The sequence below is a fragment of the Gymnoscopelus braueri genome, assembly GCF_963280865.1.
Source record: "Gymnoscopelus braueri genome assembly, chromosome: 9".
Taxonomy (NCBI): domain Eukaryota; kingdom Metazoa; phylum Chordata; class Actinopteri; order Myctophiformes; family Myctophidae; genus Gymnoscopelus; species Gymnoscopelus braueri.
This window is the reverse complement of record NC_137610.1, coordinates 6,985,239-7,010,766: the sequence shown is the minus strand read 5'-3', so window position 1 is coordinate 7,010,766 and position 25,528 is coordinate 6,985,239. Positions and strand designations below refer to the sequence as shown.

The 25,528-nt window shown below is 41.7% G+C and overlaps 3 protein-coding genes across 3 annotated transcripts in view; 1 reads left to right on the top strand and 2 right to left on the bottom strand.

Annotated features, from left to right (window-relative positions):
- LOC308091248 (protein FAM180A-like) overlaps positions 1-25,528 on the bottom strand; it is a 178,799-nt gene that overhangs the window by 86,187 nt on the left and 67,084 nt on the right. The gene's annotated exons all lie outside the window — the stretch shown is intronic.
- On the bottom strand, positions 1,649-13,724 carry LOC308091546 (aldo-keto reductase family 1 member D1-like; the record flags this gene model as incomplete). Its single annotated transcript, XM_080437208.1, has 10 exons — positions 1,649-1,691; positions 2,345-2,427; positions 3,462-3,627; positions 4,367-4,476; positions 4,912-5,034; positions 8,616-8,693; positions 8,808-8,924; positions 10,213-10,380; positions 11,308-11,405; positions 13,619-13,724. 10 exons carry the CDS (start codon positions 13,722-13,724, stop codon positions 1,649-1,651), a joined length of 1,092 nt encoding a protein of 363 aa, XP_080293334.1.
- The window catches only part of LOC308091249 (transcription intermediary factor 1-alpha-like), a 48,219-nt gene continuing 36,944 nt past the window's right edge, over positions 14,254-25,528 (top strand). Inside the window, exons 1-5 of the mRNA XM_080436708.1 lie at positions 14,254-14,571; positions 16,461-16,579; positions 23,207-23,354; positions 24,254-24,386; positions 24,528-24,644. Of these exons, the coding sequence (XP_080292834.1) occupies positions 14,325-14,571; positions 16,461-16,579; positions 23,207-23,354; positions 24,254-24,386; positions 24,528-24,644 (764 nt within the window). The 5' untranslated portion in view covers positions 14,254-14,324. The remainder of the gene's footprint in view (positions 14,572-16,460; positions 16,580-23,206; positions 23,355-24,253; positions 24,387-24,527; positions 24,645-25,528) is intronic.

Sequence of the window (25,528 nt, the reverse complement as noted above, 5' to 3'; positions counted from 1 at the left end):
ATATACATGATATGATTAGCAGTCCACTTCCTTCTCTTGGTACGGATGGATTCACACTGCAACGTTCCGTTCCCGACTCCGCAGCAATCGGACCCGAGACTACCTTCCAAGGTGGTTTCGGGTACGGTATGATGATGCGTTACGGGGAACGGTTCGCTACGTTCACACTACCACAACATCTGCCATGTGGTCCGGGGTGCGCACCCGGGACCATAGTGTGAAGCCGCTCGGCCTTCACACGTAGCATTTAAGAAGTATTACAGTACCAATTGTATTTAATTTATACTCCATTGAGAGAGGGTGTTGCTTGCCAAAAAAAGAACAGACAAGCAACATCCAGAGGTGAAGTGGAAAATAGCCGTATATAATCTTAGTTTATCAGTTCTCAAACTTTTTAATTTCAAAGACCCCCATAGCTCTGTACAGGTCCATTTAGTTCCATATGTACACTCTCAGAGTTACAGACCTGTAAGGGTCCATTTGCAACCTGATATAGTATGATACTGATATAGTACATTAAATAACAGTTAATTACCTTTTGTATAGTTGTATTGCAATAAGCACTGGTATAACAAAATACTCAATGATTTGTAGTTACTGCCTTTCCAAAAGTAGACAATGAGTGCAATACTTCATCATAAAGCTGACTAAGTGAAAGTAGAATTAGTGGTAATGTACTCAGATAAGTACTGTAGTGTGCAGTATATGAACATTTAATTATATTCAATAACTGTAGCAAGAGTTTGTAATTTATGGATTTAATTTGGTTTGATTTTGGTAAAAGAAATACAAAGTAAACATATAACTCAAACCCAGGATAAACACATACAAGCGTACTGAAACACATGTGGTCCTGTAAACATGTTGCCTTTATATAGAATTTAGGCAATACTGTACATGCACAATTCTTACATAAAAGTGGTTGTAATACCGAAACATCATTATTTCTTATAGATTTTTTTAGTAAATGTTCATCTCTTTCTGGTCTTAGGATGACATCACATTAAAGCATAAAATATGACTCCAAAGGTATAGGTGTATACAGTGCACAGAGAATTGTCTAAAAGATTCATTCATCTAATTATGTATTTATCTCTAAGTAAATGTTAGGACATAGATTCTTATTATAGCCTATACCCCTGTATACAGGGGTCTACAACCTCTACGGGGTCCTCAGAGTTACTGCGAGGCGCTGTGCGCTTGTAGATCGGCTATTTTCGGCAAAGAGGTTTGGCGTAGAGGGGAAAAGGAGCACATCAAGTACCAAGAATTGAAGGTTTAAGTGGTTAAATGTCTGAAATGAACAAAAACATTAATTTACACAGCACTGATGATAGTCAATGAAGCTATCTATGAAATCTATGAGACATTTTAATCTGCAACACAATTATTTGCAATGTAGTGGAGGTCCCTGCTTCGTTTCTCTCTCAGCTAGGGGGTCCTTGGGCTGAAAAACGTAGAAGACCCCTGGCCTATTACAGCATACACAAACGTTTCCTCTTCAATCATTGTGGGATACCGCCCTCTAGTGCTTATTTGTGGAACATACCAATGCATGATGGTGAAGTAAACATGGATGATGCCATTAGGTTACAGAGAGTGGAAAAAGTAGAAAATGATGCCTTTCACTGTACAGCACAAAATGAGTTCAGTATTCATCATGAAATGGATATTCAGGATGGTCACTCCACCTGTGTCAAGAAGACAGTGGTACTGTGTTACTGCCTATGTGATGATAATGATTATGATAATGGTGCATTTTAAATCTGAGAACAATAATATTTTTTAATTTAAGATTTAATAAAACAACAATAGCAAAACACAGTATAATTTACAAATTTAAGACCATGGCACAGTAAAACAATGCAATGGTTCTCAAAGTGGGGTCCCTGGGCCCCCCAGGGGATTCCAGAGGGTCCTCAGCAACATTTTTTAATTTTCGCATCAAAATATTTTAACCACTTTTTTTATGCTTTGGATATTCGAAAATAGTAGATCTGCAAGCAAATCTGTGTCGCACCTGCAATCTGCTATTTTCAAAAGATTTTGAAAAAAAAGATTTTGAATAGTTTTGGCAAAAATATATATACTTTTCCAGATGGGGGTCTGTGGCCAAATACATATCGGGGGTCTCTTTACATGAAAATGTTTGAGAACCACTGCATCAATGACTACATGGAAGAAACATCCGCACTCTCTAAAGTTTAGTTTAGGAGAGTTAATAAAGATGATGATCCGCAGCAGCAGTCTACCAAAAATAACGTTAGCGTTACTCAATGGCTACATGTCATCGAATTTATGTTTTGTTATCATCAAATGTAAGCAGATTAGCAGGCATACTTACATCAGCAGCTCCACAAAACGAATGTTTTTGTTCAGTGCTTCAATGGCCTTCATTTCATCCTCAGTGAGTGAAAAATCTAATATCTGCATCAAAGCACAAATAGGGACGCAACAGTTAATCAAACAAATTTAACATTTCTTATGTGATGCATTGCATTCGCACACACGCACGCGCACACACACACACACACACACACACACACACACACACACACACACACACACACACACACACACACACACACACACACACACACACACACACACACACACAGTCACACACATCTAACTAACTAACTAACTAACTAACTAACTAACTAACTGACTGAAGAAGAGGAGGGTGCTCACTGTCTGTCTGTCTGTCCTTGTCACCAACTGTCCTACTTCTGAGGACAAGACCGGGGGGTAGGAGGAGGGGGAGGTGCATGTCAGAACCTCATCATAAATCAATCATAAGCTGTCAACCTGTCAAGCTGTCATGGGCGTCATAAATCAGAGACAGATGTGCGTGCACATCTTCTGGCCAGCAGTGGCTCAGGAGGCAGGATCGAGGCTTGGAGTCCTGGTTAGGAAGGCCTTGGAAGGTTACCGGTTTGATCCCTGGCTCCTCCTGGCTGCGTGTTCAAGTGTCCTTGAGCAAGACACTGAACCCTGCTGATCCTGATGAGCAGGTTGGTGCCTTGCATGGTTTCCTCTGCTCTGAATGTGTGTGTGTGTGTGTGTGTGTGTGTGTGTGTGTGTGTGTGTGTGTGTGTGTGTGTGTGCGTGTGTGTCACTTTTGTAGTAAATAAAATGTCATTTTGACCAATATGTATATGGTAGACTCTATACAATATAAACGCAATTGTGGTGGTTGTAGACATTCAGATCATGTGGTCATCAGGAATGAGACCATAAATCAAACTATAAATCATGCCTGTCATCACATACACGTGCACGCACATGAACTCACGTGCACAACGTGCGCTCATGTGAACGCACACCCCAGCAACAGAATAAGTAACTAGACCTACTCACTACTGTGAAGTTCCAGTGATGAAATCTCAAACACGTCATGCAGTCTTTCTGCAGTTTAAGAGTTCAACAGGAAAGGCAAAGCTCCACTGAACGCACAGTACCTGGCCGTTGTGTTTGATCCGGTCAGGGTTGAAGCTCTTGGGGATGACCACCACTCCTCTCTGCACGTTGAAGCGCAGCGCCACCTGGGCACTGCTCTTCTGGTACTTCTTCCCAATGGCCACGAGCAGCTCGTCTTCCAACAAGGGAGGACATTTTAGGTTCACCCTACAGGAGACAACACAAAACAGTAAACACCCATCCCTTAACACCAATGGTGGTCTAGAGCCCAGTCCACACCAATGATTCACAACGCAACAAGTTGCAATTGCAATCACTTGCAACAAAATCCAAGTCAATTCAGACCTGGTTGCTCACAGTGTGTTGCGATGCGACGCGTTGTTGTGAGCTTGTAGATCTGCTATGCAATTCTTTGGTGTGGACCGGGCTTAAGTAACTTCTGCAAGTAACTTGTAACTAAACTTTTCAAATAATTGTATAGTGGAAACGCAAAAATAATACAATATTTGCCTCTGAGATGTACAGTAGTGGAGTAGAAATATAAAGTATTGAAAAATGCACAGTAAAGTAAAACTGTACAGAAAAGTAATGTAAATATAGATATACTTTCCACCACTGATTACCACACCATACCTCTGTGTTTGACATGTTATGCATGACATTTGAAAAACCTTTTCCTGAAACCTAGTTTAACCCATTTAGACTCTATGCGATTCTAAAAAACCCTTCTAAATCCTGAAAAACTTCAAATATTTATTCAAAAAATTACATCACATGTATGTTGCTATATACTGTACATTGCAAGAACCCCAAAAGGGGTTCCCGTCCTGAAAGGTATAGTTACAAATAGGGGTTCCTGCCCAAAATGGGTTAAATTGGCGGTAAATAATGCCAAATACTACAACACAGAGATCAAAGGTTTTAAAGTCCATAGTGAGGACGGTACCACGAGGCATCTCTGGAGGTGCCGATGGGACTGTACCCCACGATGACGATGTCATTCTGACGACAGAACTCCAAGAGCTTCGGCTGTGTGAAGTACGGATGGCATTCAACCTGGATGGGGAAAATGCATGTAAATGCAATATCAATGTACTAGTGGGCTACGTGCAGTGGTGGAAGAAGAACTTAGATATTTTACTTAAGTAAAAGTACCAATACCACAATATAAAAATACTCTGAAGTGGTTAATGTATGTTTTATAATATAATCATTTATATCTGCAAAGTAACTAGTAACTAAAGTTTTCAAAAAATTATAGTGGAGTAGAAGTACAATATTTGCCTCTGAGATGTAGTGGAGTAGTAAAAGTAAAAGTATAGACAATTGGAAATACTCCAGTAAAGTAAAAGTACCTCAACATTGTACTTAAGTACAATACTTGAATACATGTACTTAGTTACTGTACACCACTGGTACACACAACTCAGAAAGTTGTACTTATAGTGACTTGTCCACAACATTGTGGCAGCAAGAGAAGCAGCAGTGCACCTGGTTGGACACAGGCCTGTGTCTGAGACCTGGCTTGTTCAGCAGCAGCTCCAGCTGTCTGCGGTTGAAGTTGGACACTCCTAGAGATCTGACCAGCCCTGCGTCTTTGCACGCCTCCAAAGCCTGTGGAGAGACAAACACATCATATCCTCATCAGAGATAAGCCGTGATGATAGACCTCAGACAGGGCAGGGGCGTCATTTGGGGTCACAGCTAGGGGATGGTAGCCTGGCTCCACCCCCTGAATCGCTAGCCTCGCATTGAGTGAAACCAAATGAACATTCAGGCTGAGTGTCAGGCTAAGCCGGGGATGGCAATTGCCAGGGCATTTGCATTTAACCTCAAATTCAGTTGTTATTTTTCCAGAACTTTTTTCGAATGCATTACCATGACACACGTCACATGTATGTTTTCTTGTCAACCCTACTTTCATGTTATTATAGGCGAACATTTTCAAAGATTGTATTTTAATTTAGTTAGTTCTACAACACTCACAACGCGTTGTGATGCTATGCGCTGTGAGCTTGTAGATCTGCTATTTTTGAAATAGGGCTGAAGTGGCTGATTTGCCACCCATTATTAGTTATTCTGAAATAACGCCTCTGCCCTCAGAGATAAATGAACTAAACAGATAAAGGAGATAAAACATAAGACAGAACTTTGAACATACATAATGCCGTAAGTCTCCTATTGTCCTTAACACACTGAATCTATAACGGAGGCATTTGCTAAGGCTATGCTGGTAATAGCATTTGGGTTTTGAGAAAACAGACCTTAAATTTGCAAAATATGTTCATACTTGGTTCAAATATTTGTTCATTTAAGTAGTAGATTAACTTAAACCCTGTTGTTGACCGGAGTATCCCAGGGCTCTATACTAGGCTTCCTCCTCGTTTCCCTCGACACCAAATATTTTCCCCAAAAATAGCTGTTCTACAAGCTCACGACACATCGAGTGTTTGCCTCTTGGGACGGTAGGGTTCAAGTGGTTAAATATTCCCTATGTGTGCATGCAGCAGTTCTTGTTCATGCACATGTTTTTGATTTACAGGTAGTGAGTGATTTGCCATTTGACAACTTGACAGGCCGTGATTGGTTTATAACCGGGTCAATTCATACACATTTACTACAAAGTAAATGGCATGAGCCCTAGTCAACAAACGAATGTAAATGTAGTAGAGTGCAAAGAAAAGGTGTATGAAAATAGAAACTGTAGTGCTACAAAGTAACTAGGATACCAAGTATAGTAAACATCAAACCTAGAATCTGTCTAAACATCATGCTCTTAGCATTCTCAGTATTTGTGGACAGGCAAACAGTGGAACAGACCTACATAGCATACTGTACTGTATGTGAGCACATAACATATATCAACAAAAAAAAAGGAAACATGAAGGAATGAGGAGTGCTAGGGCAGTGGTTCTCAAGATAGATGGATATAATTTCTTTGCGTCCTGCACCACAAAATGCCCAGCCCACACGGGCTTACTAGACACTCACAAAATTAACATACACCAAGATGTCCACAAATAGATAACATATTGTCCAGGCTGTGAGTTACGGATATCGTTCTCCAGCCTAACTGCCATGCCGTCTTTCCTTAGTGAACAGCCAACTTAACATACAATAATCAGACATCCAAAATAAATCTGGATTCTTATCCTGGATTTTTTTCAACATCATTGTACAGTGGACAGTGAAAAAATATAAAAAAAAATGAAACTCATCCTCCACAACTCCCAGGTCACAAAGAATACACAATCGCTGCTCCTCAGGAATGGCTGATCTACCCACCTCAACAGCCAGAGGTAATTGAGGCATTTAGCTCTTAATCAGGGTGACTTACAATAAGCAAGGTAAACACATGCATAGAGAGCGTGTAGTGCCTAGTAAACTAGGATCACAAGTAAACTCAACACTTACCCACTATTTTATACTTAGGCTATTCAAAAGTAGCCAATCTACAAGCTTTGTGAGCTTGTAGATTAGCTATTTTCGAATACTTGGTGGTTTTATTTTTTACATTTTGAATAATTTTGAAAAGGTTTAACAAAAATCTTCTCTTCAAATGGGGTTTTGCAGTCAAATACATATCAATTTGGGGGTCCGTGACATTGAAAACATTTCTGTACGAGGGAGTGAGGTAGAGTTCACTCTGAAGTGAGGGTCTGAGGGGTGAGGTTGTGGGGGTCCGGGGGGTGTGGATGTCTGGGGGGTGGGGGATGGTTTGACCCGGTCATAAATCAACCTGTCAATCTGTCAAATGGCAGAGGGGGGGGTCATAAATCACTCACTACCTGTCATTCAAATTCACATGCACGTGGGTGAACACTGGGGCTATTTCATTGAATACTCACTGATAAGCATTTATGCAACCATTCATACACTACTCTTTCTTCCTTTTAACACACAGACGTTTTTTTTTTCCGTTTGATCCTTTTAACTTGGTTTTCCGTGGAACATGGTTGTGTTGTGTTTCAATGTGTTGTTTGTAGTCTATATCATTTATTAAGATACCTATACTACCTAAATACTAATATCCTTGTATATTTTTATTTTGTGAAATACATAAGTCCGTACATTTCATTTGTATCTGTATTTCAGATTGTATTTGATTGGTGTCAAGTGGGTTAATATTGAGTATTAATTCTTTAGGAATCTTTTCCCTAAAATTCAAAGTTTCATAACACCTACTGTAACAACATTTCAAAGAATGAAAACATGTTTGTTCCATAAAGACGGTTTTATTAACAATGAGTTAAGTGCAGCATTTTCATAACACCACTGGCTTTGATGCTTTGCTCATACTGCCCAGACTTATTTCACAGTTTTGCTCTCTGCTTCTTTCCTGTCAATAAGGGTTTTAGATACCACTGCTTTTTTCCCCCTCATCTTCAAACCATAGTGTTGTGACTCTGATCAGGGTGGTGTTGAGTGTGTATGAGCTTTTGACTTAGGTGTTTGAACAAATAATAGTAATTCTTAACTCATAAATTCAATAAATTATTTCCACGTATTTAAATTTATTATTTTATTTGATGGTCTTGTTTTTTGCCTTCTGGTCTTGCCTCTATAAGGAAGAAGTTACAGATTTAGATGAAATAGTGTATGGTATCCTCCTATAATTTGACAAACCTCTGTAGTAGTGCGTGGTGTAGTGGTGAGGCCAAAATTGGTTCTGCCCGTTTCTCCTCAGTGGCTGGAGCAATTGATCTGAATTTGCACACAGCCATTGACCATTTACCATGTGCACCTAACAGCGAAGCCCGTTTTCCGATTACACAAAATCTCAGCTGTTTATTAGCGTTTTTGTGTTCGCTGGCTCCCGGGTTGCCAGATCATGTGCGCATATCCCCCCACGGGTATGGTCTAGTTTAAAAAAATTCACATTCTACAGAGGTGGAAAAGTATGTATGGCTCATAGACTTCACAAGACATTCTCATAATGTGATGTCAGAAAATGAAAGACGTTCAGTTTATGTTGAAAGATGTGTGTACATGGGCTTTACATTTTTGTGTCATTTTTCTTCATCTCATGTCCTACTGAAAACATCAAAACAGTGAATGTGCTCATTTCATCCCGCCTTCAGTAAAGGCTCTATACAGTAATAGCAGTCCTCAGGTTAATGTAGGCTACTGTCCACCACTGCATATGACAACGTATGCAATAGGGCTTAAAGGTGTTAAATACAAGCAAAACTCACCTCCCAGGTCGCACACAGGTCTGTATGGTGGTAGATATATTTGCCATTCTTGTCTTTAGGATAGAAATCATTGCCAGGCTGCAGTATAAACACAGACACAATGTTATGACACACACTGCATTGGTTACTTTCAATGTATTACTGACAAAAAAAACTACATGTTTTCATCCAATGGTGTGCAGATGTACAAACCTTGAAGGCCATAGGAAGCTCAATGATGTAGAGGTCTATATAGTCTAATTTCAAGGCCTTTAATGTCTGTTCCAATGCTGGCCTAACCATCTCTGGTGGATGGAAAGTATTCCACAGCTGAGAGAAGACACATAAAAGAGGACATTAAAGGTTCTATGACATTCATTTTCACATTTTTTATTTTTTATGTTTTTTTTGGGGGTTTTATGACCTCAATTACACCCAAAAAATCTGAACTTTGAACATTCAGTGGATTTTCTGTGGTCTGGGGTTTTCTGAATAATTAGGCTGAAAAGTAATTTGAGCTTGGCCCTTCGGCAGTGAGGTCACAGTCGATTAATCCCGCCCACTCTCCTCCTCGCCCCTCCCCTCCCCTATCCTTTCCTTTGGGGGGGGGCGGAGCAGAGGCGATGATTGACAGGCAAAATCCCTCACCAGCGACACCCGCAGGCAAAGATTTATTTTTTCATTGCAGTTGAAAAGGCTTTAGAAATGTGAGAGAAAAACACCTGCCATGGATCAATGGAGTGGAATATTTTGTTAAAACTTTCTATACACGTTTGAAGGACCATGACAAATACTTTTAATGTGTGGTAAAACTGAACGTCATGAAACCTTTAAAATGAACTTAAGCAGATCACAGGATACATCTTTATTTTTTATTTCCACATAACAATTCAAACATAATGTGGCCGCAAAAGACAGTTTTTATTGTCAGTTGCACCAGAACAGTATACCAGTAGTAGGTAGGTAGGTAGGTAGGTAGGTAGGTAGGTAGGTAGGTAGGTAGGTAGGTAGGTAGGTAGGTAGGTAGGTAGGTAGGTAGGTGGGTAGGTAGGTGGGTAGGTAGGTGGGTAGGTGGGTGGGTGGGTGGGTGGGTGGTAGGAAATTCAGTTGTCATAGCAGCACTTCAGTAGCCATTAAAGACAGATACAGTTAAGAGTAGAGATAAATATATATATAAAAAGTATTAAAGTAACAATAATTAAATATATGATAAAACTATAAATTAGATAAAGACTTAAATTCTGCCAATCAATAATAGTAGAAGTATCAGTGGTAGACTGGTAGTAGTAATAGTAAAAGTTTTAGTGGTAGTAGTAGTAATATTACTGTAGAAGTATCAATGGTACAGTGATAGTACAGTAGTTAGTGATAGTAGTAGCTGTAGTATGACAGAATATCTTCTCTGTCGGGTGGAAACCTCATATGTCCAAAACTGTTACTTTTCAGGATTCAAATTCAAAAGCATCAAAAGCAGCAGATCTACAAGCTCAAAACGCGTCGCGCCACGTTTCACGCCACGTTTCGAGCTTGTGGATCTGCTACTTTTGATGCTTTTGTGTGACGCTGTTGTAGTATGACAAATAGGTTATTAATTTATGAAATAACACAAAGTACCTACCTTCCCACAGTAGAAGATGTCTTGTCGTTTGACAGTTCCATCTTCTATCTTGTCTCTGATGGCCTGACCCACTTCATGCTCGTTGAAGTACACCAAGGCCCCATCAAAGTGCCTGTAGCCCGCATCTATTGCCAGCTTCACACACTCCCTGGCAGTACCTTTGGGTGTCTGTCAAAAACCAAAAAAACACTAGTCAAATATTCATATTTTAAATTCCTGGTGACAAAAACATAGTTTTAATTGATGAAAAGCTAAAAGCATCGGGGTGTGTATCTTTCAGCTCTTTGAGGTGTTCTGGTATTTCTTAGTTTTTGTACTAATTACTATAATAAATATGAAAATATGAAATGAAAATATGTTTCAGTCAGTACAAAATATAAATCAAGCACTACATATGCTCTCAGCCAAACCAATTCCCAATGTTATTCCATGATGGTTGGAATGGAAGGGAATTCCCAGGTGTAAAGCTACACAAACCAGGAAAGGCAACTTCTACGTCCTGTACATGGTAAAAGTGCCTTTAGAATATATGATCCGCCCTGTAAGAGTTTTTGTTGCTGACAAAACAGATTAAATCCACAATTAGGGCTGCTGACAAATTGGACTTAAGTACCTAGCAAGATCTTTTACTGCGTAAGTGATCTTTTACGATGACGTTCATGAACGCCTGCCAATGTATATTAAATTGTATACCATTAGTAAATGTATTCATTAGGTAGCCTAGACATTGATTCATTTAGGGTGAACAATTTTGAGAAGGGCTATTTTCAGATAGGCTATCTTTGAGAATGTGTGTTCCTGTTTGCTACCTATTCAGACATTCCTGGTGAGTTCTTCATGTTAATGTTTCCCTTGACGACGACTAGGAGTGCAACAGTTAATCGAGAAAACATATAACATAATCTATCACAGCTCGATTACAAGCTCAATTGTACTTGAAATAACCCAAACTTAAAGTTAGAACTATGGGTGGTGTGTAATTGTTGTTTTACGGTATTAACTTTAGCAATATAAATCACACCGCTTCTACACTGGAGTTCAAATATTAGCATGTTATTATCATCATCAATATTTACAGCTCTCTCTCTCTCTCACCGTCCTGGGGTCCCCGTAGGTGCCCAATCCCAGTAGAGGAATACGATGGCCATCACTCAGAGGAACTGTGTGGTTGTGTGCGCTCACATCCACCATGTCTGTGAATGCCATGCATTCACAGACTTAGGTAGGCCAGAGGCTACAAGCCTGCCTCACATATCTATACTCACTAATGAGTGATGTATTAAACAAACAAACAAACCTTTGAACTTGAATGCAAACGCCCTCCTCTGCAGTGGTGTAAAGTAACTAAGTAGGCTACATTTACTCAAGTAATTTTTTTTTTTTTTTTTTACTTTACTGGAGTATTTCCAATTTTCAATACTTTTACTTCTACCCCACTACATCTCTGAGGGTAAATGTTGTACTTTTACTCCACTACAATTATTTGAAAACCTTATACTAGTTACTTTTCAGAGTTAGGTTTGTATTACTACACATACATTAACCACTTAAGCCCTATATATATTTGGGCTATTTGAAAATAAATTGCCGATCCACAAGCTCACAACGCATCACATCACGACGCGTTGTGAGCTTGTAGATCTGCCATTTTGAAAAGATTTGTATACATTTTAAAAACTTGAAATGGTACATTCTGCGTAACTTTTACTTTTGGTACTTCAAGTACATTTTGATGCCAATACTTTCTGTACTTTTACTAAAGTAAATTCTGAATACCAGACTTTTACTTGAGTACTTCTTTCACCACTGCTCCTCTGCCCCTACTAACTATAGCTCAGCTGCTCTCAGTATTGTAACATTGGTGTGGAGAAAAGGTATAAATAAAGCACATTCTATAACCTCAGTCCACAAATCATAAACTACAAAAAGCAATGGTTCTCAAAGTGGGGTCCGGGGACCTCCAGGGGTCCTTGATGAGGGGGTTCCAGGGGGTCCCCAGCAAAATGAGGAACAATTGAACCACTTTAAAGTGTAAGTGATATATATATATATTTTTTGGGGGGTTAAAATAAGTGTTAAATAGCTCTATATTGTGATAGTAATCATCTCTATAGAGCAGTGGTTCTCAACCAGTGGTCCGGGGACCACCAGTGGTCCTTGAGGGGGTTCCAGGTGGTCCCCAGCTAAACGATGGAGAGTTGGTGACCGAATGGATCCTTATTAGATCTTTAACTCTTGAGAGCGTAAAATGAAACCAAATGGACCGTACTTATTTTCTATCAATTACACACCCCGTGAAGCATCGAATTCAAGGAGATTTTTTTGTTTTTATCGCATTCCTAAACCAATAATTTGATAACCGGCGGTCTCTCCGGTAGGAGACACAAAGAGTCTCCTTTGAGTCTCCTACCGGATACATTGCATCTTTATTATCATCATCAAGTTATTGGCTCAGGAATGTGACACAAAACAAAACAATCTCCATGAATTCAACGTTTCATGGGGTGGGTAATTGATAGAAATAAGGAGAGAGAACTAATACAGGACACAAGATAAACAGGTGAAACTGGAAATGTTGAACCAAAACAATGATGAAGTAGTGACCACATTGGAACTGGAACGAACACAAGCTGATGAATGATCATATGGGATTCTCTCTCCTGATTGGATGATTCTGTTTTTTTCCCTTCTTTTTTTTTTTTACCCACCTGAACATATTTTCTGTTTACCAGCTAGAAATGGAACACTATATACATTGAAGCTGATAGATGGCTAGTCTTTCCTGACTGGATGAAATACATTGGTGACCCACCTGAAAACATCTGTTCTGTGCTCTCTTAAAGAGCTGGAGAGATAGAGGCCCCCACACAGCAATGATCACAATATATAGAGCTTTATAACCTGTTAACGAAATAGTTTTTGTTTTAACGCAGGTCGCAGGGGTCAGATGAATGGGCTGTGTGCATTTTCAGAGCATTTTTTTTTTAAATGATCAACCAATCAATGAATTGTGCTCTGGCTAGGCTCAATGGTCAATGGTAGGATCAATGTAGTCTGGCCAGACTGATAACGTGGATTCACTAAGGGAATCCACGTTATCAGTCTGGCCAATGCCAGGCTAGGATCAATGATCCTTGATCAACTAACATCAGTAGGCCTATACAAGTTCTTATTTATCAGTATCACAATAAAAACAACTATTTAAAAACATTTATTTTGTCACATTTACCTATACAAGTTCTTATTTATCAGTATCACAATAAAAAAACAAAATTTCGAAGATTTCAAAGAAGAAAAAAACATGTATTTTGTCACATTAGCTCAGTTACATCATCAATAAAATCGTAGTGTGTTTTGCCAATTATTTGGGGGACCCGACCCACTTGCAACCTCCCTCACGTCCCACCAGTGTGGTCCCCGGCCCACGGGTTGAGAACCGCAGGGTTGAACGTCCCTCCGAGTCCTATCACAGTGCACACTGTGTTTGACCCCGCCCCCGTCTCGTACCGCATCGTGCGGTGCTCAAAAAAATGATCATTATTATATAGCCAGATCCACGCACAACAAAACGCACAGATCTCTGTACCTACAGACTACAAACGAAGCCTCAAAGCACTGCTGTATTGTAATCAGTATATTATTTATATTACTCGCTGCATGTTTGTCTGCATGATCGTTTTATGAACTGAAGCGAAGGGAGCATTTTTTTTCTCAAAGGCTTTTAGCTGCGAAAAAACACGGATCTGTGCGGAAAAAAAGGAGTGAATCCTAAATGGATGCATGGATGGAGGAGGTGTAATCTGTGAAGGATTTAGGAGAGAGAGATGCATCTTCTTACTCTTCTGGCTCGCTGACTTGCCTTGCTTGGCAGTCAGTCAGTCAGTGTGTGTGGATATATTAATGTTTTGCAAGGAGGCGACATCATCATAAAGCAACGTGTTGGATGTAACAAGAACGTATGACATAGATGTCAAGTTGGACGGCATCATCATAAAGCAACGTGCAGCTTAAGGTTGGGTGTGTTAACTGTAAAGATGGATGTGGGAGGAGAACACCATGCACTACTGGACTCCCTGGATGCTGTGATCATAGTGGAGAATGAAGCGGAGAGCATGCCCGTGCACAACCATGATGATGAGGAGAAGAACATGAACATGAAGTCCATCGGCGGGGTGTCCAGTAGTCTGAGCCTGCTGGACCACTGTCCTGTTTGCCATTTGAACTTCCACAGCCGGGAGCCCAAACTTCTACCGTGTCTGCATTCCTTCTGTAAGAAATGCCTGCCTTCTGCCTCCAGGAACCTGGCCATGGCTGATCCGCCCCCAAACTCCCATCAGATCGAGGGCAACACCAAACCACGTGAGTCATTTGTTTACAAAATAGTAGTCATATTTAGGTGATGATTTGGTGAAAGACTCAGGGATGGAAGAAGTACTCACTATTTCCCTATTGTAGAAATACTATGTTACAAGTGTCACCCATAGAGCAGGTTCACTACACAAGTAACAGTTCAGTATTCAAAATTACTTGAGTAAAAGTACAAATGTATTGGTATAAAAATGTACTTAAAGTATCAACTGTAGAAAGTACTCATTATGCAGAATGTCCAATTTCACAAGTTTTCAAATGTATAAAATGTATATATTTTTTTGAAAATAGCAGATCTACAAGATCGGCTAGACCTTGTAGATCGGCTATTTTCAAATGGCCGAAATGTATATAGGGCTGAAGTGGTTAATGTATGTTTTGTAATGATAATCAAAATCTACAAAGTAACTAATAATTAAAGTTTTCAAATGATTGTTGTAGTGGAGTAAATGTATAATATTTGCCTATGAGATGTAGTAGAGTAGAAATGGTGCCTCAGGACATGCTTTTTGTTTTAACCATAAAATCTCACTTATACTACCTTTAAAACATGCGCTCTTCCTTCCACCATTTTTGAAACAGAGTGTACACTTGTGAAAGACAATGTACTGTCTGGGAGACAGACATTCTGTGCGTTGACTGGCTTGTCTGACTGCATGTCTGTCTGTACTGTCTGGGAGACAGACATGCTGTGCGTGGACTGGCTTGTCTGACTGCATGTCTGTCTGTCATCTTCTCACACATTCTTCATGTTGCAACTTGAGGAATGGAGGCCAACTGTCAATTACTACTGTTTCCACCATTATCCCGTCACACTAGTGCAGTCCTTCTACTCCACTGATTCTCAACGTTTTTCATTTCAAGGACCCCCAGTTTGATATGCATTAGGCCAGGGGTCTTCAACAGGGGGTCCGGGACCCCTAGGGGGTCCTCAGAGCTACTATAGGGGGTCCGCCAAATCTTTGTGTGATAGGATTTAGTTTTTTTTACATTAACCACTTGAACCCTAGAATTCCTTTTCTGAGGGGAACATTAGCCGAAAATAGCAGATCTACAAGCTCTCAACGCCTCGCGCTGCGAGGCGTTGAGAGCTTGTAGATCGGCTATTTTTGGCAAAGAGGCTATAGGTGTAGAGGGGAAAATAGCAGATTAAGTAAAAAAAAAACTTTAATCTGAAACACAATTTTATACAATATAGAGTAGGGGTCCCTGCTTCATCTCTCTCTCAGCTAGGGGGTCCTTGGCCTGAAAACGTTGAAGACCCCTTCATTAGGCCAGTGGTTCTCAATCTTTATTGGCTTCAGTTCCCCCTTTCCCTGATTTCTGAATCCAAGTACCCACTTGTCCTGACAACATTTTGTTTAGAAGACCGCAAGAGAAAACCATAGCTAGCTAGGGTTGGGATATACGGAACCGGAGGAATCGGATGAACCGGATCCAACATTGAATAACCGGAATCGGTTCCATCACATCTGAAAACGTTTTCCGGAACCGGTTTTTATCACACTGTCAGTCAGTGGTTCAATTTCAAGGAACACCATAACTCTTGAGAGTGTATACGAATGGAACCAAAATGGACGGGTCCGTTAAGGGTCCATTTGGTTCCATTCGTACACTCTCAGAGTTACAGACCTGGCTGTAAGTGTCCATTTGGAAACCCCGCAAGTAACCCATAGGGTCCCTGTACCTCACTTTGAGAACCACTACAGTAATATGTATGCAATACTGTATGTATGATTGAATTTGTGTTGATAAAAAATTATAATGAAGGCCAAGGGTTATTCAACTTGTAGATTCTCTCTCTCTCTCTCTCTCTACCTCTCTCTCTCTCTCTCTCTCTCTCTCTCTCTACCTCTCTCTCTCTCTCTCTCTCTACTCAGTGAATGTGATTCGCTGTCCGGTGTGCAGACAGGAGTGCATGGAGGTGGACGTGATGGAGAACTTCTTTGTGAAGGACACAGTGGAGACTCCTAGCAGCACCGTGGAGAGAACCGTCCAGGTTCGTAACTGTTACACAGCCAGCTCAACCCCCCAGCACTCGGGTCAAAGTGTAGATACTGTTTTGTGGGTTGTTTGTTTGTGGTTGGTTTTCTACTCCCTCCTGTTGTGACTGACTCACTGTGTGACTGGTTTTGTTGTTGTCCTAGTTTTAGTCCTATGTTCCTCCTCTTTCTCTTTCCCCAGGCTGCACCCCGGGCCAGTGTAGTAACTGGATGGGGGGGGGGGGCGCACTACAAATACGGAACCCATGAACCTATGAAGCTATACTCCCAGTCAAATATTGCTCAGCTAGTGAAAGTGAAAGATGCTCCATCAAATTTGTTCTCGAGTTAAAGTACTGGAGTACTTGCTTTAAAAAAAAAACACTGCCAGGTATTAATTAATTAATTATTTTGCCACTGCCAGCGTTTTTTACCTTATTTTGACGATCCACAGAGACCCACGGAAGCCTCGATGTTGAAACCGCGATCGTCCATTCTGTTGTTATCAGCAGTTGAATATGGCTGGTTTTCACCCAAAAAAGAAGACATCCGAGCTAGATGTGTTTCTTGTTCTAGCATTCTCTCGCAGTCGAGGGATCATTCATGATTTATTTTTAATTGCAGAAGATCTGCATCAATGGGAGGGAACGTGTTAAATATGTAGGCCAAGTTTTTGCTCTGATTATTCTGTTACTTATCCTACTACTATAATTGACAAAGCCTCCGAAGTTCGGCCGGGGTTCCTGAGCACAGGATCACTCCACTGGCCTCCAAACCCGCCACAGACTGTTGATCAGAGCTTTGGCTATTATTTAGGCTCCTTACCCCACCTCGATCAGTGATCAGACTCTCGGCCTGATTAATTCTCTGATTTCCCTATCAGACCCTCAGCCTGATCTGGCAGACTTCGCCTCAGTGATCAGACTCTCGGTTTCGATTGATTCTCCGATGTGCCTATCAGACCCTTTGACGCATGACGTTTATGCCGGACTTCGCGTGACGTGTGTGCAGAGGAGGCTTCCCTGATCGGCCAATCAGACTCTCAAGCTTGACTGATTGATTGGCAGGGCTGCGAAGCGGCCCTAACCTCTATAATAATTGATAAAACATCTCACTGTACACCATACAACAGATTTTACATTAAACTGGATAGTAAAAATGTGATTATTAGCCGATTTCCCAGGTAAAATTTTATAGACTTAAAATAGGCCAGGGAGGCCATTGTATTATTTACTGTTAAACATCAACTATTGGAACAAACTTTAACAAACAACAAACAGTAGTCGAAGTGTGCTAATTTGGTGCAGGACAAGAACAAGAAGCATTCTCATTAATGGTTCCCCTGTTAAATACAGACACGCACGCATTATGTTTTCTTTTTTTTTTCTCTAAATTTTTATCCCACGATTTTGTAACCCTATTTTTTACACCCAGTGCCAATTGTCTATGTAATCCTGGGCACTACCTTCCCTCTGCCAACCTAGGGAGCCCAGGGCCGAGCTCATGTCTCCTTCAATGCATGAGAGCCAACTGACCTTCTTGTCACCTGACAGGGGAGAGTTTCCCTGGTTGGACGTAGCACGTGGAAGGAACCGTTATTCCAACCAGTTCCCTTCCCCTCCATCAGGCGCCCCGGCTGGCCAGGGGGAGGCAGTATAGTGACCAGGATTACTGCATGTTTTTGTGAGGGTACCTACCCTAGGGGACACGGGGAGAACATGCAAACTCCACACAGAAAGGCCCTTTCGCCAACCCCACCTAGGGTATGGGCACTGATGACGCGGAGGAGAGAACACACCCCCAGCACCCACAGCGTCCCCTGCGGTAGTGCCATCTATTAGAGAGTTACGCCAACTCCGTTCACTTCTTCGGGCCAGGTCTTCTACATACACATACATTGGCGAATAGTGACAAATCCCTAAACCGGAAGTTCATGGAATGCATTGAAGTCGACGGCTCCTTGTCACTATTTCCAGCTACATGAACCACGTGATTGATTGATTGATTGATTGAAATTTTTATTAGGCAAAATAATGTAAAACAACACAGTTACATTTATAATACTTTTGTCTAAAACGTCCGACCAAAAAAGTCCTTGCGGTCTTGTTTCCGTTGGGGTCCTTGAATTAATTTCATAGACATATATAATAGCAGCCAAACTGTTCAAATCAACATAAAAAACAGAGAAAAAATACCAACATGTACAAAAAAAGCATCATGAAAAATAAAATAAAAGTATATACAAAAAAAGGGGGGAGGGGGGTCTACAGGGAAACTGGTACTACCTCCTCTTATGGCCTCCAGAAAGATGAGTTTTTAGGGCTGTTTTGAATGAGCCCAACGAACTGCATTTTTTGAGGGATGGGGTTAGGCTATTCCATACCTCGGTGGCCGTGGTGTAGAAGGAGAATTTGCCCATGTTTGTTTTATGGGTGGGTGGTACCAGATTGTTGTTTACGCTCCCTCTAGTTTTGTGACTGTGGGTGTCACTAACTTTTTGGAGGTATTTTGACAGATAAGCGGGTATGGGGGGCATTTCGGGCAAATCTGCATTTACAATTTTGAAGACCAGTCCCATTTTTAGTTGTTTAACCCTGTCTTCCACCCTGAGCCAGCCTAGGCTGGCAAAGTGAGTGGGAGAGAGGTGGGTCATGGGCCCCAGTCCGAGAAGTAGTCGAATCAGTTTGTTTTGGGAGGTTTGAAGCTTAGTCTTCAGTGACACTGAGGTGTTGGAGTACCAAGAGGAGCAAGCATAGTCAAAAAGGGGCTGAATCAGGGCCCCTGAGAGGGTCCTAAGGGCCTGAGGGTTGACAAAAGAGGAAACTCTGCCCATATATCTCGTTCTCTGGTTTACTCCTTTGACCACCTTTGTTGCCATGCTTTCACCTGACAGGTATTTGTCAAGAATACATCCCAAATAGGTAATCTCTTCTTTGCTACAGATGATTGTGTCATCGACTTTGACCTTGAAGTCATTAACCTTCATCTTACTGAGGGAATGTTTGGTCCCAAAGAGAATGGATTCAGTTTTCCCAAGGTGTAGTGACAGTTTGTTATCGGTAAGCCAGGTACGGATTTTGGAAAGTTCGGAGCTGAGAGCTTCCTCAACTTGCATCTTGTCCTCAACCGAGATCAGGAGTGCCGAGTCATCAGCGAACAGGAACAGTTTGCAGTTACAGGCAGTATTCATGTCGTTAATGTATAGTAGGAACAGTAACGGCCCTAGAATGCTGCCTTGAGGAACCCCGCAGCTCACCGGGAGGGATGAGGACATGGTTCCGTTGATGTCAACCACTTGCTCTCTTCCCTCCAAGTAAGATCTCATCCAATTTACATATACGTGACCGACGCTGTTTCTGACCCCTCATTGGCGCAACTCTCTAATAACACATTGAGTGACAAAAACGGTCCGGACCGTTTTTGAGAAGCCATGCGTTGTGTGCCAAAAACGGTTATGACCGTTTTTGGATTTTTTTATTTTTTTTTCCTTCACAGCATCAGGAGATATCATTTTTCGAAGATTTAGACTCCAATCCACTTCCTGGTTAACTTATGACTTCAAAAGCCTGTATCTCGGCTCCTGTGTACTTTTGTTTTTTATTATGTATTTTTGACTATTTTCGACTATTTTCAACTGCAACTATGGAACGGATTACCGAATGTTTTTAATTTTTTTCTCCGATTGTACGAGACCTCTATGTGTGTAATGAGGGGATCACCGTGAGGACGGTGATCACTGAAAATATTTTGTGACTACTTGAAAAAGGTTCAAAAATGGTTAAAAATCCAGGCACTGACTGTACCCTGTTTTTAAAAAACCCTGTCACTCATTGTGATAAGAAGCTCTACCCTGCGGGAATGGAACCCAGGACCTTCTAGCTGTGAGGCGACAGCACTACCGACTGTGCCACCGTGCCCCTTTGTTTTCTTTGTTTGTTTAGGGGACAGTTTATTTTTCCTGGGGGGGACTGTTTCCCACCACATTTCCCACCTGATGTTGTGTGGGAGTTCCGACTGATCCAGAGCGTACAGAATAACTGCTAGTTTGCATAACGTCTTCAGACTAGGACTTAGGTCTAAGATGTACACGTCATTGGTTGTTTCGGATCCTCCAAAAAGGATGACACGGTCTCCCACCAGAAAACAGCCCATCCTATACCCATTAGGCGGGCCTTGCCTCTTGGGCTGAACCTTCTCCCAGGTGAAGGTCTCTGGATTGAATTTCCACAGATGACTTAAGGTCCAGCCATATGTGTACAGCTCTCCATTGTAGGAAAAGGCTGAATGAGGGTTGGGTCCTTTTGGACCAAGCTGTGCAGAAGGCGTGCTCAGCCAGCAGTCGGTCTCTGTGTCAAACACACTGATGTTGCCGCGCCCGAATACAAACATCTTTTTCCCGATGACGGTGATAGAGTGGTCGTGTGGAGCATATGATGCGGTGCCTTTGGTGTTAATTAAAGACCATACCATTGTGGTGGTGTCCAGCTTGTACATGTCATTATATGTCCTCCATGGATATACATGACCTTCTCCAAGGCACAGGCTGAGTGGTGTCCCCTCGCCTCTGGAACAGTCCCAGAAACCCTGGGATTGAACCAACCGAGGGTGTCGACATCAAATGAGTAAAGCTCGTTGCAGTAGGGAAACCCTCCCCAAATGTAGATGGTGCCTTCAGTCAGCACAGCTGTGTGGCCGTGGTCCATGGAGGGAACATCAAGGGGACGTCCTCCTCCTCCAGTCACTGGGGGTAACTTCAGCCAGTGTAAAGACAGCGTGTTGAGGACGTGTACATCTATCATATTGCCATGACCGACCCCTACAAAGGAGTACACCTTGTGCCCCACTGCAACGGCAGCATGATCAAATCTCTTTGGTCCTCCATTCAGATTTACCGTCCAGCAGAACATTGCTCACACCCTAGTTTACGTCTTCCTTCGTAAAAGTAGAGTCCTTATTATGTGTGAGCTATTGCTTATAAAGGTCCAGTCCAGGTAGGTCACAGTTCCAGGTAGGTTCTGGTAATCCTCTGCGCTACAAAGCCTATTCAGAAGTGTTCACAGCAACTGCTAAATTGTGTTCTGTTTGGTTTGATTTAAAGGACGTGGTTGTGATGATGACACTGTGATGACGTTGTGTGACGATGTCATTACGTAGAATACACAATGACGTTACTCCAGGTGTCGGGAGAAGTCGACAGCACGTCAGCATGTCCATGCCAACATAATTAACCCTGACATCTCATTTTTATACATTTCAAAGCTAGCTGATGACGGCAAAATGCCGTGTTGTGAGCTTGTAGATCGGCTATTTTTGAACGATGATAAAATCTAAATCTAAATAGTGCTACAGTGGTTAATGCATGAAGCACAGTTGTAACCATTCGTGTACAGCTCACACTTTAGGTCCCTTAAGCCCCCCCAACATCACCAGTTGCTTCCAGTGCCCCCTGATGTTCTCTGAATGACCCCGAGAAACACTGCTATAGGAGAGAGAACCCCTTAAAGGAGTAGTTCACCCAAAAAATTACTTATTTTCTATCATTTACACACCCCATGAAGCCTTGAATTCATGGAGATTTTTTTGTTTTTGTCGCATTCCTAAGCCAATAATTTGATGGTAATAATAAAGATCCTTATGTATCCGGTAGGAGACTCAAAGGGGACTTGAGAACAAAGGGATTCTACCGTTGTGCCTCAGCCTTAAACGGCCAGTCCGGTGCGTCACAGGGCAGGGACAACAGATGCAGAAGAAATCAACGCTGGAGCAACACGGACATTTTAAGCCTTTTTTATTTAGGTGCAAGCATACAGTGACTGACGTTTCGGTCTTTCGACCTTCCTCAGAGTCATCATGACTCTTTGTGTCTCCTACCGGATAGACCGCCGGTAATCAAATTATTGGCTTAGGAATGCGACAAAAACAAAAAAATCCAAGGCTTCATGGGGTGTGTAATTGTTAGGAAAAAAGTAATTATTTGGGTGAACTACTCCTTTAACTATTACAATTTAAATCCCCCCCACCTATAACTTCCAATTTCACTTGTTTATCCTGTATTCTGTTTGAGTTCTCTCTCTCTCTTGATTGGATGAAATTGGTATCCATCCTGACCTGAAAACGTATTTTCTGTGTACTAAAGAGTTAGTAAGACAGAGAAACCCCTGCCCTGTTACAGAACAAACACTCTATACTATAGCAATGATTACTTTCACAATATCGAGCTATTCAACACTTGTTTTAACCCCCCAAAAAAGATGTTGTATCTCCATATTTCAACTTATTATGTTTTTTTTATAAATTAATGCCCTACTTCATCATACAAGAGTGTCATACAAAAGTAGTGAAAATAGCTCATCTACAAGCTCACAACGTGTCGCTATACAACACGCGGTGAGCTTGTAGATCGGCTATTTTCACTATCTCACAGTTTGTTTCCTAATAATAGCATCGTGAAGCTGTTGGCATTGATGTGTGTGTGTGTGTGTGTGTGTGTGTGTGTGTGTGTGTGTGTGTGTGTGTGTGTGTGTGTGTGTGTGTGTGTGTGTGTGTGTGTGTGTGTGTGTGTGTGTGTGTGTGTGTGTGTGTGTGTGTGTGTGTGTGTGTGTGTGTGTGTGTGTGTGTGTGTGTGTGTGTGTGTCTCCATTCAGCTGTGCATGACGTGTGATGACAACACGGAGGCAGCGGGCTTCTGTGCCGAGTGCATGGAGTACATGTGTGTGACCTGCGTGGACGCCCACCAGAGGGTCAAGTTCACCAAAGACCACACCATCCGGCACAAGGAGGAAGTACTGCAAGGTATATCGTCGCCTTTCCTTTAAGACCTAATAGACCACACACCATACCTGCACTCTGTACGCCATGCGTAGACTCCATGTCAGTGATGTCTAGCCGGTGTTATGAGATTGTAGATCGGCTATTTTATTTATTTTTGGCTTTAAAGTGTGTTCCCACCGAAGGATAACATATCTTTTGAGTCGCTTGCATCGCTTCGCTTTGGTCGCGCTGGCCGATTTTCGGCACAGATTTGGTGTAGCCTCGAGGGACAAAAAGAAGGGGGCCTACTATAGAGCCCCTGGGGGACTCCAGTCAAAGTACAGTATAGTATACAGGGTTTAAGTGGTTAAAGGGTTGTTGCTCCTGTGCACTCACACTAGATGCAACAAATACAATTCAATAACCAGAGATCAACACCAAATTGATGCAAGCAAAATGTTTATTAAATAAAGTGCAGATTTTGGTTACTAGACTCCATTAGCATTTAATGTGGGTAGCTTACAGATAGGAGAGAGAACCCCCCTTGGAGGCTACGCGCTGGTGGAGACAGTGCAGATAAACCACCTTCCTTTTCAGCTCCAGGACTTAACGAGGTGGAGCTGGGAATGGAGGCGGGTTGCTAGCTGAAAAGAGAATGACAGGTTCAGAGGCAGTGATATTTGAAAGAACGGAGCCCAATCGCCGATTGGCTGGCTGCAGGTTGGTTGTAGAATTCGATTGGTTAGGAAGTGCCCACACTTAGATTTGAGAATCAAAAGATTTTGACAGCGTGGGAAAACGGAAGGGACTTGGACGAGAGCCAAGTGTAAAGAAGATGATTATGAAAGCGTGAGAAAAAGAGATCTTCCTTATTGACCTTACGCTCAGAGCTACATTACATTACAGTATGTTCATTGACAATCTGTTGTCTGGTTCCGTAGAGGCCCACGGCGTCTCTACGAAGAGGCCGGTGTTCTGCGACCTCCACAAGCAAGAACCTCTCAAGCTCTTCTGTGAGACCTGTGACCTGCTGACCTGCCGCGACTGCCAGCTGGTCAAGCACAAAGATCACAAGTACGTTCGCTCCCAACCTAGGACCTCTGTTAACCCATTAAGACCTGAGACCTTCTACAAATGCCTTCTAAATCAGGAGTTCCCTGGACTACGGTTGAAAATGGGTGAAGTGCTCCTTTAACGGCGTGTGTTTGTATTTAGCTACCAGTTCCTGGAGGATGCTTACAACAACCACAAACAACACATGGAGAGCATGACCCGACAGCTGCAGGAGAAGAAGAGAGTGATAGAGGAAGTGTCCACCTCTATAAACAACGGGTATGTGTCTACGTCAGTGATTCTCAAACTGTTTCATGTCAAGGACCCTTAAATTAATGTGTATTTGGCCGGAAATATGCTGTGCCAGAGAGATCCCTTTGCTAGATTTGAGTTGCTAAAATGTTTCAAATATATTCAACATTTCTAATTTCTGGGGGGAAATAGGCGATATATATAGAGCAGTGGTTCCCAAACTTTTTAGCTTCAGACCCAAAAGAGAAATCCTGCGGGACCCAAACTAGTGAAAATAGCAGATCTTCAAGCTCAAAACGCGTTGTATATATATTTTTAATTCATGGAATTTCTTAGATGTGTTTGTTTTTTTGTTCTACAATTCATCAAATTCTTCTAATTATTTTATTAAAAAATGGCATGTTTGCTTTAGTCGTGACCCATAAAAATGGGTCCGTGACCCACAAATGGGTCCCCGACCCACTGTTTGGGAAACAGTGATATAGAGGACATCATCCATCATGCTGACATCAGTTGTCTCTATAGCGATCACACGTTTTTTTTTGTTGGTTTGTTTGTTATAATAGAAAACAGCAGATCTACACGCTCACAATGCATCTGCTGTTATGCTAAAAGTAAAAATAAATTGAAACATTTTCGCCTGTCATAACATGCCCAAAAATAGGGACGCCAGGGGGAAAGTGGTTTTAGACAGACAGACAGCCAGACAGACAGCCAGACAGACAGACAATACTGTTTTGTCTCACAAACAAAGAAACATGGGAAATTATTTGAGAAATTCCTTTGTAGAAAACAATTTCCAGTCTCCAGTATTGTCTAATGAGACATGTGAAATCCACAGCTAACATGCATGCCATGCAGTGGTGGAAAGTAACTAAGTACTGTACAATATTGAGGTATTTGTACTTTAC